Below are 16,933 nucleotides of genomic sequence, written 5' to 3' on the forward strand. Positions count from 1 at the left end.
ACAAGATGCCTCGGGCATCCCCCAAACGGCTGCTGTGACCTTTGTTCCCTATCAGTTCACTTTTGCTTTAACTGGACCACCTCCACCTCTTGGTAACCACTGCTTCACCTTTAGGGTCATCCTGATAATTCCACATTTCACACCCTGTTACAAGTCTTTGAAAAAATGCCTCAGGATCTTGATTCTGCTTATTTAAAATTTTTATGGTAGGTTTCACTCTTGTCTGCAGCTGATCTGACCCCCATGGAGCAGGAAATTTGTTGCACTTTAATTTTTCAGTCAGGATTGAGATGTTCATGGTATTGGCTACTGCTTCTGCTGTAAGTAATCTGCCCTCTTTAATTAGGGCATGAACATGGTTAATTGTTCCCTCAAAAATTTATATGGATGATCTACAACTTATAGCTTCATCTTCAACATCATCTCATCCTTATTTAAAACAAGTTATCCATCCATAAACCAACAATCCAATGGGGGGTGTTTTCCCTATAAAGCATACATTATTTCACCATTCTCCCACCCAAGCTTCATTATGATTTTGATGCCTGTTCCGTTTAGCAGAATTCATGTTGGCATTTTTCAAACGGATGCCTCACCCTTCTTGGCGCCTCAAACAGGATCCTGTTCATACGTGCTCTATCAGGTTAGATGTACTGAATTTTGGTGCACAACAACCCCAAAACATATCAATCCAGGGCGGATGATACCTTCAGGACCAGGGGTGTGAGGGGCGATACTGGGAGGGTAGAGGGTGAGTGGGTTGGAAAGATGGAATCAATTACAAGGATCTACATGTGACCTCCTCCCTGGGGGACGGACAACAGAAAAGGGGGTGAAGGGAGACATGGGACAGGGCAAGATATGACAAAATAATAATTTATAAATTATCAAGGGCTCATGAGGGAGGGGGGAGCGGGGAGGGAGGGGAATAAAGAGGATCTGATGCAAAGGGCTTAAGTGGAGAGCAAATGCTTTGAAAATGATGAGGGCAAAGAATGTACAGATGTGCTTTATACAATTGATGTATGTATGGATTATGATAAGAGTTGTATGAGTCCCTACTAAAATGTTTTAAAAAAAATAACAAAAAAACCAAGGAAATCCATGTATTGTTTTTCCATAATCCACGCTTTCCATGAATGTTTTGAAGACCCATTGTACGATAAAAAGATAAATATTAAATGTATTTGAAGCAATACACATTTAGGGTCTTACAGTACTGATTCCGTTTGGTGTGCTAATGGCATAAAAATGTATTGGAAAAGGATGCAGTAACAAAAACCTAAACTACAGGGCCTCTGGTTGATGGTTAGGCAACCGAAAGCGAGGAAATGAATATCAGCAACGGGAGCCTATGGTAAACAGCAACGAGTCACAAGTCTTCCTGCCCAGAGTCTTCAGGAAAGAGGTTAAATAATGGAATATTACTTGTATTTCTGTTGATACTCGTTCTATGAATGAGAAAGTGGAAAAACTATATAGCCACTCGACACTTCCTGGTGCATTGAATAAAAGGTCAACCAACATGACAAACTTCATGTGCAAACAGCAGTAGCTTTTCATGCTGGGCAGTATTCAGTAATAAAACACAGTGGTGAAGTGAACACTTTCCCAATAGCAGTAAAAACTATAAAATATCTGGAAAGAAAAGAATTGGCAATATAATTCTAAATAAAAATATATTTTATTGTATTTTTGGTGAAAGTATACACAGCAAAATAGGTTCCCATGTAACAATCTCTACTGAGTAACTTACTCAGATTGGTTAATGCTCTCGTTATCTCCCTGGCGGTTGTTGCGTTCTCATTAACTTGACGCTCATTGCCCAACCCCTTCTCCATGCGTGAGAGCAACTGTTGACCATTTGGTCCCAAGGGAATTGTAAAAACAAATGGGCAGGAATCGCACAGACAAAACACGTTTGAAAAAGAAGCGCTGATGGTGCCAGAAGAATGATTAAATGTGTTTGGGAAGAAGCGCAGCCAGGATGCTCCTTAGAAATGAGCCTGGCGTGAGTTGGTCTTGGCAACCTTGGGCATGTCATAAAGAAGACTCAATCACTGGAGAACGACATCGTGGTCGACAAAGTAAAGAGTCAGCAAAATAGTGCAAAGCTTTGAATGAGACGAACGGAGTGACTCTTGAACTCATGGGCTCAGGCCATTTCTGTTATTGGGGTAATGCTGCAGGACCAAAGAACATTTTGGTCTGTGGTGTGTAGGCCACCATGTGTCAGAGCCAACTCAATGGTACCTAACAACACGCTGATCTTTGACTGGAACAGGCAGAGTGATTAACGGGGCCTCAGGCAAGGAATCCGGTAACTGCAAGAGGGTCTCAAGCGGGCAATAGAAATCAATTCCTACAAGAGAATAATGGGTCCAGACGGGGTAATGCATTCAACTATTGTTTCTTGAATGCCAAACTGGTCTTTGAAGTCCATCTCAAATTTGGCCTCTTGTTGATGTCCCAACATGGCAAACTTCCGATCCTGTAAATACAAAGACAAAACAACAACGAAAACCAGAATGGTCATTGCCGCATTCCAGATCATCGGAAGCCTCGTTTTAGACCAGCAGTTCTCAACCTGTGGGTCGCGACCCCTGGAGGGGGGGGGTCAGACGACCCTTTCACAAGGGTCGCCCGGTTCATAACAGTAGCAAAATTATAGTTATGAAATATCAACAAAAATAATTTGACAGTTGGGGGTGTCACCACAACATGAGGAACGGTATTAAAGGGTCACAGCATGAGGAAGGTTGAGAACCACTGTTTTAGACAATCCTAAATATCAGTGAGGGAGCCCAGGGGATGCAGCTAATTTCATGGTTGGTGGTTCAAACCTAGTAGCTGCTCTGAGGGTGTCTCTTCCTATAAAGATCGAAACCCTAAGTAGCAGCTCTATCCTGAATCATCGGAATCGACTTGATGGCAGGGATTTTGGTTGATTGTTGTTTGGGGGCAAATGTTAATGCGAATGAATCCAGCTAAAGGTAGCGTCTACTCTCTAGTAGCTTGATGATTTCTTTTCATCTGGGAGTTTGAGAAGCAATTTATTGCCGTTAATTCTTGGTCAAACATTAATTTCTTGATTTAATTCTGAAATATTCTGGTATTTGATTAGAAACTATGACACATGTTCTTTGTAACATTATGTTAGTACAGAAGTGTCTGAAGCAAATTATTGGTGTCTCCTTTTAAAATTTTGATTAAAAATCTAGTTTTATTGACACATAATTCACATTTCATACAATCTTATGGTTTAAATATGTTAAAAGAGTTGCACAAGCATCACCACAATCAATTTTTGAACATTTTTCTCTCTTGTCCTCATCATCATTATTTTTACCCCATTTCTCCACAACCTTCCCTACCATAACTCTAAGAAATTATTAATCTAGTTGCTGTTTCTATAGATTTACCTCTCCTAGATTTCATTCAGAAAGTCATTCAAAACACAACAACGGAAACTCTTGATCCAAAAGAAAGCAGAAAACAATGAAAACTAGAACAAATTTAAAACGGATCAAAGTTAGCTTTTATCTCAACTACATCTGCATGAATCCACTTTCCAATATGCTCTGTCTGATAGCCAGGCTATTCACATCTCTGCTCAATAGTCAGAGAAAAGTCAATGGAGGCTTAATGCACTTGGGGACTCGGCAAATGGACTTTGGGCATTCACTGTCATCTGTACCCAAACCAAACCAAACTCATTGCCGCTTAATTAATTTCAACTCACTGAGACCTATAGGGCTGGGAAGACCTGCCCCTGTGGGTTTCTGAGACCATAACTCTTTATGGGAATAGAAAGCCTCATTTTTCTCCCTTTGATTAGCTGGTGGTTTCAAACCGCTGCCCTTGTGGTTAGCAGCCCAACACGTAACCACTGCTCCACGCCAGGGCTCCTGTCATCCATAACCTTCTGCAAACCAAGCACTTAGAATGTAAGCGCTAATGCAATTCTGCCCTCCAATTTTGGATTTTGTTTTTTAGAATCCTGGATTACCCCGGCCTGTGTGCTTCTTAGACGGCTGCTTGTTTTAAGACAAGACTTTAAGGGCATATCCTTTGCCCTGCACTCACACCTTGCCAGCCATTTCTTGTTAACTTCTTTATACATCACTAGGAAAGTCAGATATAGATGCTTTTGAAACCTGAGAAATTTAATTTGGTATCTTTACAGGAGCCCCTGGTGGCGGAGTGGTTACGAGTTGGGCTGCGATCTGCATGGTCAGCAGTTTGAAGTCACCAGCAGCTCTGAGGGTGCTAGGGGGAAAGACTGGGCTTTCTACTCCTGTAAACAGTTACCATCTCGAAGCCCCCTAGGGGGTGGCTATGAGTCAGTATTGACTTGATGGCAGAGAGTTTGCTTTTGGGAGTTTATCTTCTTTTAGAGAAAAGACGTACTTTAAAGGGCTCTCTTACTTCCTATGCACTAGGTTTGCCGTCTAGTCTCTGGTGTACTGGGTTAGCCACCGTGCTGCTAACCAAGAAAGATGAGGTTGGCTGCTCCCATCGAGCGTTACTGCCGTGGAGTCCTGTGGAAAAATTCTACCCTGTCCAGTAGGGTTGCTGTAAATCGGAATGGACTCAATGATGGGGATCTGGCTTCCTAGTTTTTCTTCTCCGTGGGAGGAAATAGACTATCTGGAAGTGAGCAACATCTCTGAGCTCCCAGAGAAATGGCTGCAACGGTGACTTCCGGTTTTACCACTGTTTTTCCCTCTGTGGATTGGAAGGCTTTTAGAAGACACCCCGAAGCTCCACTTGTGTGAACGCGCCTCATGGCGAGGAAAAGCGGGTAATTTTCCCTCTACAAGCAGACGAGAGGTGATGTGGCTTAATTGAAAGAGATAGACCAAGAAGCGGGGGAAGGTATTTACCTTGTAATATGTGTCGTGGTTCTGAAAGATGAGGCGCATGTCCTGCACAAACTCCCCCACTTGGCGGTAACGCTTCTTCATCAGTTTCATCTTGATTTTGTTCAACCACATGGGTTTCTTTGGGACACAGGAAGAGCTCCGTGTAACCTGTTGATGAAACATCAAAGGGTGGGCTAATGGCATACTTCATAATCTACCTCCTATGAACTACCTCCCATAAGCAGGCAAACACAATAGCAGCTATCCAGGGATTCAGATGGCAAATGCCACAAATATCAGTTTCAGGGTTTCTGGTTGCTACTTACATAGTGTGGCTTATTGGCAAAAAATTGGCTCTTTGAGGAACAGAAGACCTTCAGGAGGAGGAACTCACATTTCTGCAAAGGAGGAAAAAGCAGTCAGCGAAAAGCACCACGGAGAAAAGGAGACGGTCCCCATGACCTGACGGAAACCACGAGCCAGGGTCGTCCAGAAGGTGGGACCACGCATGTCACGGGGAGGTTCTTGGGAATCTGGGCTTTGGGGCAAGGGACCATTTTTGTAGCCTTCGGCATGGTCTTGCTGCTCCTCTTGGGTAAAGAGAAACGAGGAGAGTTCAGGTTTGCATGGGGACTCACCAGCTGTTCCTCAGGCTGCATCCACTTGCTCAGGATCTCAGATTCCTGATGGCATGGCTGGCTTTCCTGGCAGTGCTCTTGGATCGCCTTTATCTCGCAGAAGATGCAACTCCAGGGCTTCCTGAGAGGCCAGGCACATCATGAGCAGAAGGAAGGTTTTCTATGAATCGCCACCATTCATTTAGTGGCCAATGTCATCTTTCCAACAGTGGTTGAGGGCTTTCATCTTGTAGCCAATTCCTCTCTTGGTACCAGACCTCTATGTGGCCCCAAGACCTCCTTTCCCATCAAATGTAGCAGCAGGAGTGTCAGTCTATTGAGTGAGGGGCTGTGATCAATGAGGACGTCTCATTTGTCTTAAAGTCTGATGAGTTCTCAGCGTTGAGTGGCCCACATGGGGCCACCCCTGGAGGCAGGGGCAAAGAGCCAGAGAGAGAGAGAGAGAGAGCGCCCCAGTGTCTCATAAAAAGGCCACACCTCCCAAGAGGCATCATCAGGATATGAATTGATTGACAGGTTGGACTCCTCCACTACAACAGGCAAGTTGACCTAAAATCTAACTGCCACAGACCACCCCTGTCAACTCGACACCTGCACACAACTCTTTAACCGTACACAGTCTTTAAACAAAGACAGTGATGAAATCATGTCTATTTCTAACAGTATCGAATGAAAACTTGTATAGCTGAAAGTGCACCAGCCCCATTTACATCTAATATTGTGTAAACGAACAAAGCAAAAGTTCTGTGCCTAGCAATTGCAGTTTTGTGACCACCTATAGCTTTATCCCACAATGCTATCGACATCGTCCTCCACATCTTCCTCCTTCCTTCTAGGTTTGTAAGCCAGCCACTTCCTGCCCTTTACCTCTCCCCCCCTCTGGGAGTCCACTTTGGAGCCTTTCCACTTCTGTCCACCCAGACTCTTCCCCACCCCTTACACAATGTTTTCTCAACCACTAGGGTACCTTCTGCACCCTCACCTCTGACAAATGATATATTTTACAGCAAAAGAAGTTCAGGAGTGGGCTCACACCCACAAAAAATTCACAAATCTTATCATGTATTCTGGACCCAGACTCAGTTGGTTTGATAGGGCTTTCTGAAGGCTCATCACAGAGATCTGTCAGCTTTGAGATGTTCTCAGGAGATGGCATTTGCTTTAAACCAGCCACCAACGAATGAGGTCATTATCCCACCAGAAGGCCAGGGTCTGGGAACCAAGTTTGGGCAGTGAAGGTGACAGCTCTTACAATGCTATCGAGTGTCCCTTGGTACAGTCTCTGTTGCCAGCGGCATTCCTATTTCTGGATTACACTTGGGGAGCTTGATACTTAAGAGTCCTGTTCCCTTGACCTCAAGACATGCAACTAGAGACAGAAACTCTCTGTAGCGTGGGCATGCATGGTGGAAGGGGGTGGATTCCTAAGAAGGAGGTGAGAGAGGGGGAGGCTGGGTCTCACTAACCTCTCAGTTTCCACAGGATGGATGTGACAGGTCTTGTGAAAGGACTTTGGACATGTGTCACAGTAGATCAGCTTTCTTCCCTTCTGGCACACCTCACACTCATTTGAATTTTCTCGCTAGAAAGAGAGAGAACATAGACATCACTTAGCTCAGTGAGACCCCAGAAGGTCTACAGGATGAAACCCCGAAACTTGTTGCCTTTGTGTGGACCAACGGAGACCCTTAGAAATGTATCTCCCTGAAAGGACAGATAACAACAGAAAGGGCATATTTCAGAAGAAGACATTCTGGTATCCAACAAAGGTCAGGATGAGGAACTGCGTGTCCAGCCAGAAAAGTATTCTTTATGAAAATAGAGACCGTAACTCAGGAAAGCTAGCTATAAAATAGGAGGAAGGTTTATGGATAATCTGAGATGTTTATTCTTCGCCTGACAAAAATCGGGTTCTCAGGTAGTGTCTTACCTCGGTGTCTACAATTCAGTGTCTCCATTGATTTGAGGATATTTGATTTCACTGAGCATTTAATTAACTGATGCAAGTGTCTGATCTATCACTATATTTCATTTTCTTGGCCAGAGTCTTCCTTAGAGTTGAAGGAAGAGCCTGGCAAGGAGGCCCTAAGCTGCAGCATCCCTGGACGTGCAGGGCTGCCTTTTGGGTAGAAGAACCCTGGGTGACAAAGAGCAGAGGTCCTTGGCTCTGACAGTCTTCAGGGGATGTGCAGACACCAAGATCTATCTCTGGGTGGCCAAGGAGCATAGTAACAGTAGCTGAGGTCCGCCAGGGATGGCCCTAACTTTTCAACTTCAAGGACAGGCTTCTACTTTTTTTAATTAAAAATTTTTAAAATTTTTTTCTTTTTTTACATTTTATTAGGGGCTCATACAACTCTTATCACAATCCATACATATACATACATCAATTGTATAAAGCACATCCGCACAGGCTTCTACTTTTATGAGAAATCTGGTGCGGCATTCCTGCTGCTACGGGGCTGCAAAGTCCACAGTGACTAACACCGTCTTCGTAGCCATAGCAACATTGCCTGGTGTTTGCGGAGGCAAATTGGGACACACCTCAATGTATACATTCTCATTTTCTGCAAAGCTAGCACAAGAAGAAAAGAAACAGAAGGCAGACATAGGAGAACATTCTAGGGTGCAAGATGTAGCCTGGTCGGGCGATCCCTCTGGACAGGAAAACTCGCAGAGTGGTTGTCCTGGTACAGACTGACTCATGCAACCAGTTTCATTTTCCACATAACCAAAAAGACTCAGCGATGCAGGCCATTCTTCCTCGCTTGCATTCTATACAGTCCGCAACGGGACTTGAGAAGAGCAAATACTGAAGCATTTAAGGAAGAATACAACCCCATGTCCAGCACTCCCTGTCTAAGTAATCCTGAAAACTTGTGAGTGCCTCCCTAATCTTTTAAACGAGAAATCTGCCCCTTTGCTTAGTGGCAGCTTTCCACCTTTGCACAGTGCAATCGCTTAGGGAGGCTTTAAAATATTCAGATGCCTGGGATGCCATCACCAGAATTTTTGTTTAATGAGGGTAGTTTGGGGCATATACCAAACAAACTCATTTCTGTTGAGTCGATTCCAACTCATGGAAGCCCCACGTGTTATAGAATCAAACTGCTCAGTGGGGTTTTCTTAGCTGTTATCTTTGTGCAAGTGGATCGTTAGGCCTGGTTTCAGAAGCACTGGCAGGTAGATTCAAACAGGCAACCTTTAGGCCAGTGGTTGAGTGCAACTGCTAACCCTTAGTGCCACTCAGGGTCTTGGGTTGGGACATAGCATTTGTAGACGGTGCCTGGCTACTAGAAAGAATAGCACCTGGGGTCTTAGAAAGCTTGTTTTAAAACAAGCAGCCATCTAAGTGAGGCAACAGTTAAGCCCACACAGTTGTGTAGCGCAAGAATGGTAAAGAACAAAAATCAAGATCAGAGGAGGAAATGTAGGAGAGCTTAAATTCTGAGTGCCTAGTTTTCAGAAACCTATGGATGGTCGCGAAAGCCCCCAATCCATTTGCAGAGACCCCATAAGAACTAAGAGTCTCCATGGAATACCCATGGATCATTGACCTGAAATGGGAAAACCCTGTCCACAGAGAGGGTACACGAGAAAGTAAATTATTGCAGATATAGTTAGGTTAAAATTTAACATGGTATCATTTATTTCCCCTTCTAACCCATTTTTAATTTTTAAAGTATTCCCTACTTTCTTTTGGAATGAAAAAAATAAATGTCCCCAATGTCACTGAATAATTGTATAGATATATTAAATGAAAACCTAAGCAGCTGTGTAAACCTTCACAGAAAACACAACATTTTACTTTAAAAAGTTCCAGATGATGCAAATGTGGCCTTTGGTTAGAAGTCTAAGGTAGTGGGTCTCCAAAGTGTCTTAGGCCAGTAGCAGCAGCATCTCCAGGAATTTGTCACTGAAGATTCCTGGACCCTAGCCCATGCTTGCTGAAGCAGAAGCCTGGGGTTTGGTGTCCAGCCACAGGTGGTACAACAAATGATTCAAATGACTGTGACAGAGCGATTTATCGTGTTGGTCGTCGCACTGGTCTACCCGAAAGCAAAGCCAATTTTCACTCTAAGTGACTCTATAGGACAGTGTCTGCTGCTCCACATGGCTTCCAATACGGTTCAACCTGTGTTCAGGAAAGACCAGTCCCTGAAGGAGGACATCATACTTGGTAAAGTAGAAAGGCAGCAGAAAAAGGGCAAGACCCTGGATGAGGTGGACGGACACAGTGGCCGCAACAATGGGCTCAGACATAGCAACAATGGTGAGGAGGGCGCAGGGCCAGGCAGTGTTGCTTTATGAGTCAGAGTTGACCTGATGACAGCTAACTCCAACAACAAAATCCTAATGGGGACAGGTGACCACCCTCTCTCCTAAGGAGTGGCTGGTGGGTTTGCCCTTCCGAGGTTTGGGTTGTCAGGCATGCACTTTAACCACTGCACCACCAGGCATCCTTCACATGTCTACAGTGTCTCACAACAGAGCTGTATCACCCAGGGAGCGAACCCTGGAAAGCCTTGATACTTAGATCCAGGAAATCAGAACCTGTTGGGGCTGGGACCCATGGAAGAGACACCCAAGTCAGAACCATCTATCTACCTGGTGTGAGGAACACTCCTTGATTAAGAAGGATGCTTTGGGAGAAAGCAGTCAAGTCACAGATAATGTACCTGCGGTTAAGGTTGCAGTTAGCACTTACATAGAAGCTGGTGAAGTTCTTGTCGGAACACTCCAGTATTCTCTGTTGACAAGCAAGAATGATTGGGTGACATTAGTGAATGTGATTTTCCCATCAACTACTGATTTGAGCAGGTTTCTTTATTCAAGGTATTCACGGCATGCGCTTCTTTATTTCACACCTGTGTTGAGGGCCTAGGCATCTGTCTGGAGATTAAAAGACACCCAAAGATGTGCCTTTTGGGGGGGCATAAGGCCTCTCCCCCAAAGAGAGTTTTCCCAGACCAGCAGCCCATTTCCCCCTCCCCATCACTCCATTTCCAAAGGGAGCAAGCAGCATGTGTGTGTGTGTAGATGTGTGTGTGTGTATGAGTGTGTGTGAGTGTGTGTGTGTATGAGTGTGTGTGTGTGGATGAGTGTGTTTGAGTGTGTGTGTGGATGAGTGTGTGTGTGTATGAGTGTGTGTGGGTATGTGTGTGTGTGCGTATGAGTGTGTGTGTGCGCGTATGAGTGTGTGTGTGCGTATGAGTGTGTGTGTGTATGAGTGTGTGTGTATGAGTGTGTGTGAGTGTGTGTGTGTATGAGTGTGTGTGGGTACGTGTGTGTGCGTATGAGTGTGTGTGTGGATGTGTGTGTGTGTGAGTGTGTGTGGATGAGTGTGTGTGTGTGGGGGAAAGGAAATGACAAAGGAAGGCAGAGAATGTCCTTTTTGCTGCTTGCTTCACTGGATGGCACCCGGCTAATGAGGCATCCCCCATGTGACCACGGGGCATTCCTGGGGAAACGTTTGTGCCATTCTTACTCTAAAAAGCTTGAACACGGGAGGTCAAGTTGAAGTTGGGATGGCAACAGTCTTTACAGGTCTTGCACATTGCAAAGACATGCATGCCTTTCCAGCTCCTGTGCCCTGTTTAATGCCCGGAGGCAGTACACGCCTGATCTTTTTCTAGGACCAACATTCAAGGTCAGTCTGTTTCAACATTGATTTGTAAAAATTGTTCCCAACTCTGTGCTCAAAGAAGTCCCAGCCTTGTACATGCACAACACCCCCCACAAGTAACCGTGAAAGCACCACATGATGAAATGGAGATGGGTCATCCCTGGGGAGTTCACCCTCAGGCTGCAGATGTGGGGGAGCACCACCCTGATGCGTGAGACACTGGGAGGACCGTGATAGTTACCCCTTTCCTGCTTCTTGGCGGTTTTGGTATACATTCATACTGAAAGAGAACAGAGATGGACACACTAATGATTCCTTGTTTCAACCAAGCTTGGGATTTCTATCTGCCTTCCAGCTCTCTCCCTGGAGGTCCCCCTGCCACCTCACACTTAAGGTGTCTTCGATGGGACACTCGGGAGACAAGTGAGATAAACCACCCTCCACGTGGTGACTCAGGACCCCGGGGTGGGAACTGTGCTCTCACGGAGAGCGTGGGGACCCAGAGGTGGGTGAATTGTCAAGGAGTTCAGAGCCAGGGTGAGGTCTGAGCCAGGTCTTGCAGCTGGAGAGTGGGCAGATCAGACAGGAGGATGGGGAAGGCCATTTCCAGTTGCCTGGCTTCAAGCAGTGCCCTCCTCCCCTCCCCCGGGAGATGGATGCTAGTAATCACATCAGGACCGTGGCCTGGGCATCCCTGAGTGAGGCCGATGCTTGCCTCACTCAGCTGCAGACCCTGAAGTCAGAGGTTCCAGGCCCCAGGCACTGGTGACCTCCTTGATCAAATCCAGGGTTTAGAGCCTGTGAGCACAGTGGCACACCACCCCACATGAGCTCACCAGGCTTTGGAGGGGATGCAGGGCAGTCGGGGTGTGACCTGAGACAGGAGGGGCAGGGCCATTTCCTGCAGGCTGAGAAGTCCTGCTCCCTCGGCCGGTGCGTGGTGGCTGATAGTGAGGGCTTTGCGGTCCGTTTCCTGACCCCCGTACCTCTATCAGGTCATTCAGGGTGTACCCCCCGCAGCGCAGACTCGTCCTCCAGTTTTTGGATTTCTCTCGGCCGCCTTCGATTTCAAACTCCCTGGGGCTCAGCCAGCGCTGGCCCTCAGTCTGGATGCACTTCTCCGAGGTGCCTGCAAGGCCGAGACAACCTGAGCCCCCTCAGAGCCCAGGGAGGGACCCCACGGCCTCCCCTCTACCACTGGAGCCGCCCCCCCGCCCCGCCCCTGTTTGAGCTCAGGGTGGGTGGCTGGAGAGACTGCGCTTCTCCCTCAGACTTTCGGATCCCCTCACTTTGCCTCCCTGCTCCGCGAGCACTTCTTGGACTTTCCTGGGACCAGGAAGAGAATGATTACTACCCAAAGTGAGCATATCAAAGTCTCTCTCTTTTTCTCTCTCACTGCCATCAAGTCAATTCCGACTCCCAGCGGCCCTCTGGGATGGGTAGAACAGCCCCCTTGGGCTTCAGAGACTCATTATATAAGAGAGTGGCAAAAAAGCATGGTCTTTCGCCCATAGAGTGGCTGGTGGCTTTGAACTGCTAATCTTATGGTGAGCAGGTGTGTGCGTACCCACTGTCACCAGGGCGCCTCGCTTTTCAAAGTAGCTTCCGATCATTAAGGGGGGAAAAGACATAAACACTTCTAAACAAGGAGCGGGGGTCCCTTCTGGGATGGTGCAAGCGGGGAACACACCCTTCGTGATCCCAAAGGCTGGAGGATCTAGTCCACCCGACTGCCTCAGCGGGAAGTTCTGGAGATCTGCTGAAAACGCAGCCACAGGAGATCCTGTGGGGTGCAGCTCCGGTCTGTCACCCATGGGAGTGGATGCTGAGGGCTGGTGTGGTCAGGCTCTTTCCTCTTCCTTCTCCGAGGCCCAGACTACAGGCAGGCGAGGGTCAGGGGAGCGGACGAGGCCTCCTAGCCATCCAGTGGGCTCTCATGTCCCCAGGAGAGTGTGGGAGCTGTCACCATACCCACCCCCACATCCTATGGGTCCCATGTTCCACCCAGCTAACTCTAACCAATGGGTTCCACAATTGGAAGGGGCGGATATTTATATGAAAAGTTATCGTGGACATAAGATGTAGTAGAAAACCCCCCAAATTCCATATATAGAATGTAACCCAGGGCCTCTAGGGCCTGTAGAAGCCAGAGCAAGCTTTGGGAGTGGGGATGGAGGGCCTTGACCATGACGCAGGGCGTTGTAATTGACAACCCAGTTCACCCCCATCATGTCTGTCTTTTCTCCCAGCTTCCCTTTGGTAGAGGAGGAAGTTTGGGATCAGGGGGTTCATATGACCTTGGCCCTGGTGACACCCCAGATTTAGCTAAAACTTGAATCCCCATTTTCTGACTGTAAACCTACATTGCTTTTACTCAGCATGACGCCAGGTAGGTTGTGTGTGGAGGTAGTTGTCGAAGTTCTCAAATGTGCGCATCTTCCAGGAAGACCTGGAAGTACTTGCCCTTGTATTGGGTGCCTCAGATGACACTTGGTGATGAGGTGGTGTCCCCAAAGACCATTGCCAGCGGGGACGGGGGGCATGGCCACCTGGTTAATGTCCCATGAATGGCAAAAGTGTGGGGATACTACCTTTCCTCCAGGTCACTTGTGCTGCTCACCATAGAGTCGGCTGAGCAGGTGCAGACAACTGTCCTTCACAAGGTCTACCTGCAAGGCTGGCCTTGGTTGGCATCTGGGAACTTCAGGAAGGTCGAACCATTGTCAGAACTAACAGAAATGCTGACGGCGCCCCAGCTGTTGGCACCAATAATATGTGAGCCCCTGCTTCCCTGGGAGTGTGGAATTCGGGGATCAGCTAGGTAGAGGGTGGCCCCGAGTTAGGATCCGCCCAGGGGCACCTCAGAAGACCAGTAGGTAGAGGATACCCGGTGTTTGTTGACTAGTCCCGGGTGAAATCCTTTGCCTCTGGGTTCAGGGCAATCCTTTGCCCTGGCACATCCCAAGCTCTGTCACAAAGTGAGCCCCCTGAGGGAGGGCTCTACAGAGCTGGTGCCAGCTTTCCTGTGAACTCCCTCCCCAGCTCCTTCTCTGTTTGCTGATTCTGCTTTGCCCTCTGACTGGATTAAGTGAAGGCCTGTATGCTGAGCCCCGTGAGCCCTCCTGGAGAAGCGCTGGATCCTGGGAAACCACGGCACAGCTGCCCGTTCCCCAGACAACCTGGGGCAGACACGAGCATTTTCCAGGTGGAAGAGCAGAGGACCAAGAAACCCACCTTGTGCCAGCATCTCCTTGTAGAGAATCCCCCTCAGCTCACCACACTTCACAGGGAGCTGAGGACTCTGGAAATCCATCGTGTTGTCTTTGGGAATTCTGGGGCCTGAAAGGGAACGCATTTCCATTGCAGCTCCCTCTGTTACAATGGCCCACCACTCCTCGGGCTTTTGGGGGGCTGTCTTTAACAAGTCAAAATGTATGGATGATTTACTAAGGTCCCGCCTTAAGACCTTTCATTTGTGGTCAATTAGATGCATACAAGTAATGTCTTAAGCCATTCCCAGCCTCTGAAACAGTGGTTCTCAACCTTCCTCAGGCCGCGACCCTTTCATACAGTTCCTCATGCTGCGGTGTCCCCCAACCATAAAATTATTTTCAGTGCAATTTCATCACTGTAATTTTGCTACTGTTATGAATCTGGCGACCCCATGTGAAAGGGTTGTTTGGCCCCAAAGGGGTCACGACCCACAGGTTGCGAACCACTGCTCTAAAAGGCTGGGAGCGTTTCAGTGGCCAATTCCTCTGAAGAGGGCAGGCTGTCCTTAGTCTGTCTAGTCTGTCCTTAGTCTAGTCTGTCCTTAGTCTAGTCTGTCCTTAGTCTGGAAGCTCCGCTGAACCCTGTTCACTTCAACTCTGCTGATCTTTGGAAAGCAGGCCCATAGCTCCCAACAGCGCAGCTTCCAGCGTCACGCCAACCCACAAGCACCGCAGTGCGACAACTGACAGATACAACAAACGAGTCACTCAAGTATACCTCTTTTCCTCCTTTTTCTCAAGGGTCCAGCGTTGACTCCGTTCACTCCAGAGAAAACAGAAAAGATGACACAAAGTTCTCTTGTTTAGAATATTACAAAAATATCATTCAAATGGAAACTTTCGGGTGTGGTATTTATTTTCATTTCTTTCTTTCTTTCAGGTGCATTATTTAAAGAAACATATCATATGCCTAGATAGTTACCATCTGGCCCCTTTCTTCGTTTTAAAGTGACTTTTCTTATGTGAAGTCGGTGGGGGCTTGTAGATTGATCATCACATCTGTATTCAACAACTTTAACAACCTATTCACCCTCCCAGTAACTTGTCCTGCCCCCCTCTTTTGCCCACCTCCCAATTAGAGGATACCATCTCCCTCTTCACCCAGCTAACACTCGTCTATCCTTCACCCTAGTTGTTCCCCTTCTCCCCACCCCGCCCCCATAGCCATCTAGCCTGTGGCTTTTGGTATGAAAACCTTTAGTTTGGTTGCCTTCATAACAGTGGGCTCACATGTTATTTGCCCGTTTGTGATGGACAACTTCCTTCACCATGCTTTCCAAAGCCATCCCTGCCACCAGGCGCATCACCGTCTCATCGCTGATTCTTCAGTGATGCGTTGTATTCCACTGCATGTATGCACCAGAGAGTCTTTATCCATTCTTCTGATGATGGGCATTTAGGGGGCCTCCACCTTGCTATTGCAAAGAGTACTGTGATGAACACGGGGGTGTGTATATCTGCTTGGGCTTTGTTCCTTGTTGTTGTTGTTTTTTAATCATTTTATTGGGGGCTCATATAGCTCTTATCACAACCCATACATGAAACCATTGTGTCAAGCACATTTGTACCTATGTTGCCATCATCATTTTCAAAACTTCTTCTTTCTACTTGAGGCCTTGATATCAGCTCCTCATTTTCCCCCTCCCCCATGAACCTTGATAATCTCTAAATTATTATTTTTTCACCAACTGCTATCTCCCTTCCCCCTCTTTTCTGTTGTCTGTCCCCCTGGGAAAGGGTTATATGTTGATCATTGTGATTGGTTTCCCCTTTCTCTCTCTACCTTCCCCTTCCCCTCCTGGTATCGCTACTCTCATTATTGGTCCTGAGGGGTTTTTCTGTCCTGGATTCCCTGTGAGTCCAGCTCTTATCTGTACCTGTGTTCACGCTCGGGTCTAGCTGGATTTGTAAGGTAGAATTGGGGTCATGATAGTGGGATGAGGAAGCATTAAAAACCTAGAGGAAAGTTGTATGTTTCATCAGGGCTATACTGCACCCTGACTGCCTCAACTTTTCCTTGTTACCGTTCTGTAGGGAGATGTCCAATTTGGGTCTCTACTTGTGCTCTCCCCCATTCACATCGATATAATTTTTTTGCTCTGGGTCTTTGATGCCTGATACCCGATCCTACTGACACCTCGCGATCACATAGGCTGGTGTGCTTCTTCCATGTGGGCTTTGTTGCTTCTCAGCTAGATGGGTGTTTGGTTATCTTCAAGTTGGGCATTGTGTCTCATGTTGTCAGAGCATCCACGGAGTAGAGAGATTGCTGGGCCATAGGGTGCTTCTATCCCTGTTATTGGAGGAATTGCCGTACTGCTTTCTGTAGGGGTTGTGATTCTACAGGTTGAATCTGGTCCTTTTCTGCAGATATTTTAGGCTTTGGGGTTCATAGTCTAGGTTTCGACTCCTCAACTCTACTGCCATAGCAGGAAAACGGCCGCAGGCCTTCTTCTCTGTACGAGTGCATCTAGTGGTGCGCCAGTGAAACTCTAGTTCAACACCGCCTGCCTGTGGGCCAGAGCTTGCCAA

General features: G+C 47.1%; 1 protein-coding gene across 8 annotated transcripts in view; it reads right to left on the reverse strand.

Annotated features, from left to right (window-relative positions):
- Positions 1 to 1,695: 1,695 nt before the first annotated feature.
- SP100 (SP100 nuclear antigen) overlaps positions 1,696 to 16,933 on the reverse strand; it is a 91,508-nt gene continuing 76,270 nt past the window's right edge. For all 8 annotated transcript variants that reach the window (XM_075529044.1, XM_075529045.1, XM_075529047.1 and 5 more), the window contains 10 exons: positions 15,120 to 15,164; positions 14,364 to 14,468; positions 12,116 to 12,258; positions 11,371 to 11,409; positions 10,212 to 10,253; positions 6,970 to 7,085; positions 5,504 to 5,624; positions 5,192 to 5,263; positions 4,887 to 5,033; positions 1,696 to 2,491 (listed from right to left, as the gene is read on the reverse strand). In XM_075529044.1, coding sequence (XP_075385159.1) covers positions 2,363 to 2,491; positions 4,887 to 5,033; positions 5,192 to 5,263; positions 5,504 to 5,624; positions 6,970 to 7,085; positions 10,212 to 10,253; positions 11,371 to 11,409; positions 12,116 to 12,258; positions 14,364 to 14,468; positions 15,120 to 15,164 — 959 coding nt within the window. In that variant the 3' untranslated portion in view covers positions 1,696 to 2,362. The remainder of the gene's footprint in view (positions 2,492 to 4,886; positions 5,034 to 5,191; positions 5,264 to 5,503; positions 5,625 to 6,969; positions 7,086 to 10,211; positions 10,254 to 11,370; positions 11,410 to 12,115; positions 12,259 to 14,363; positions 14,469 to 15,119; positions 15,165 to 16,933) is intronic.

Source organism: Tenrec ecaudatus, chromosome 13 (assembly GCF_050624435.1).
Source record: "Tenrec ecaudatus isolate mTenEca1 chromosome 13, mTenEca1.hap1, whole genome shotgun sequence".
NCBI classification, from domain to species: Eukaryota; Metazoa; Chordata; class Mammalia; order Afrosoricida; family Tenrecidae; genus Tenrec; species Tenrec ecaudatus.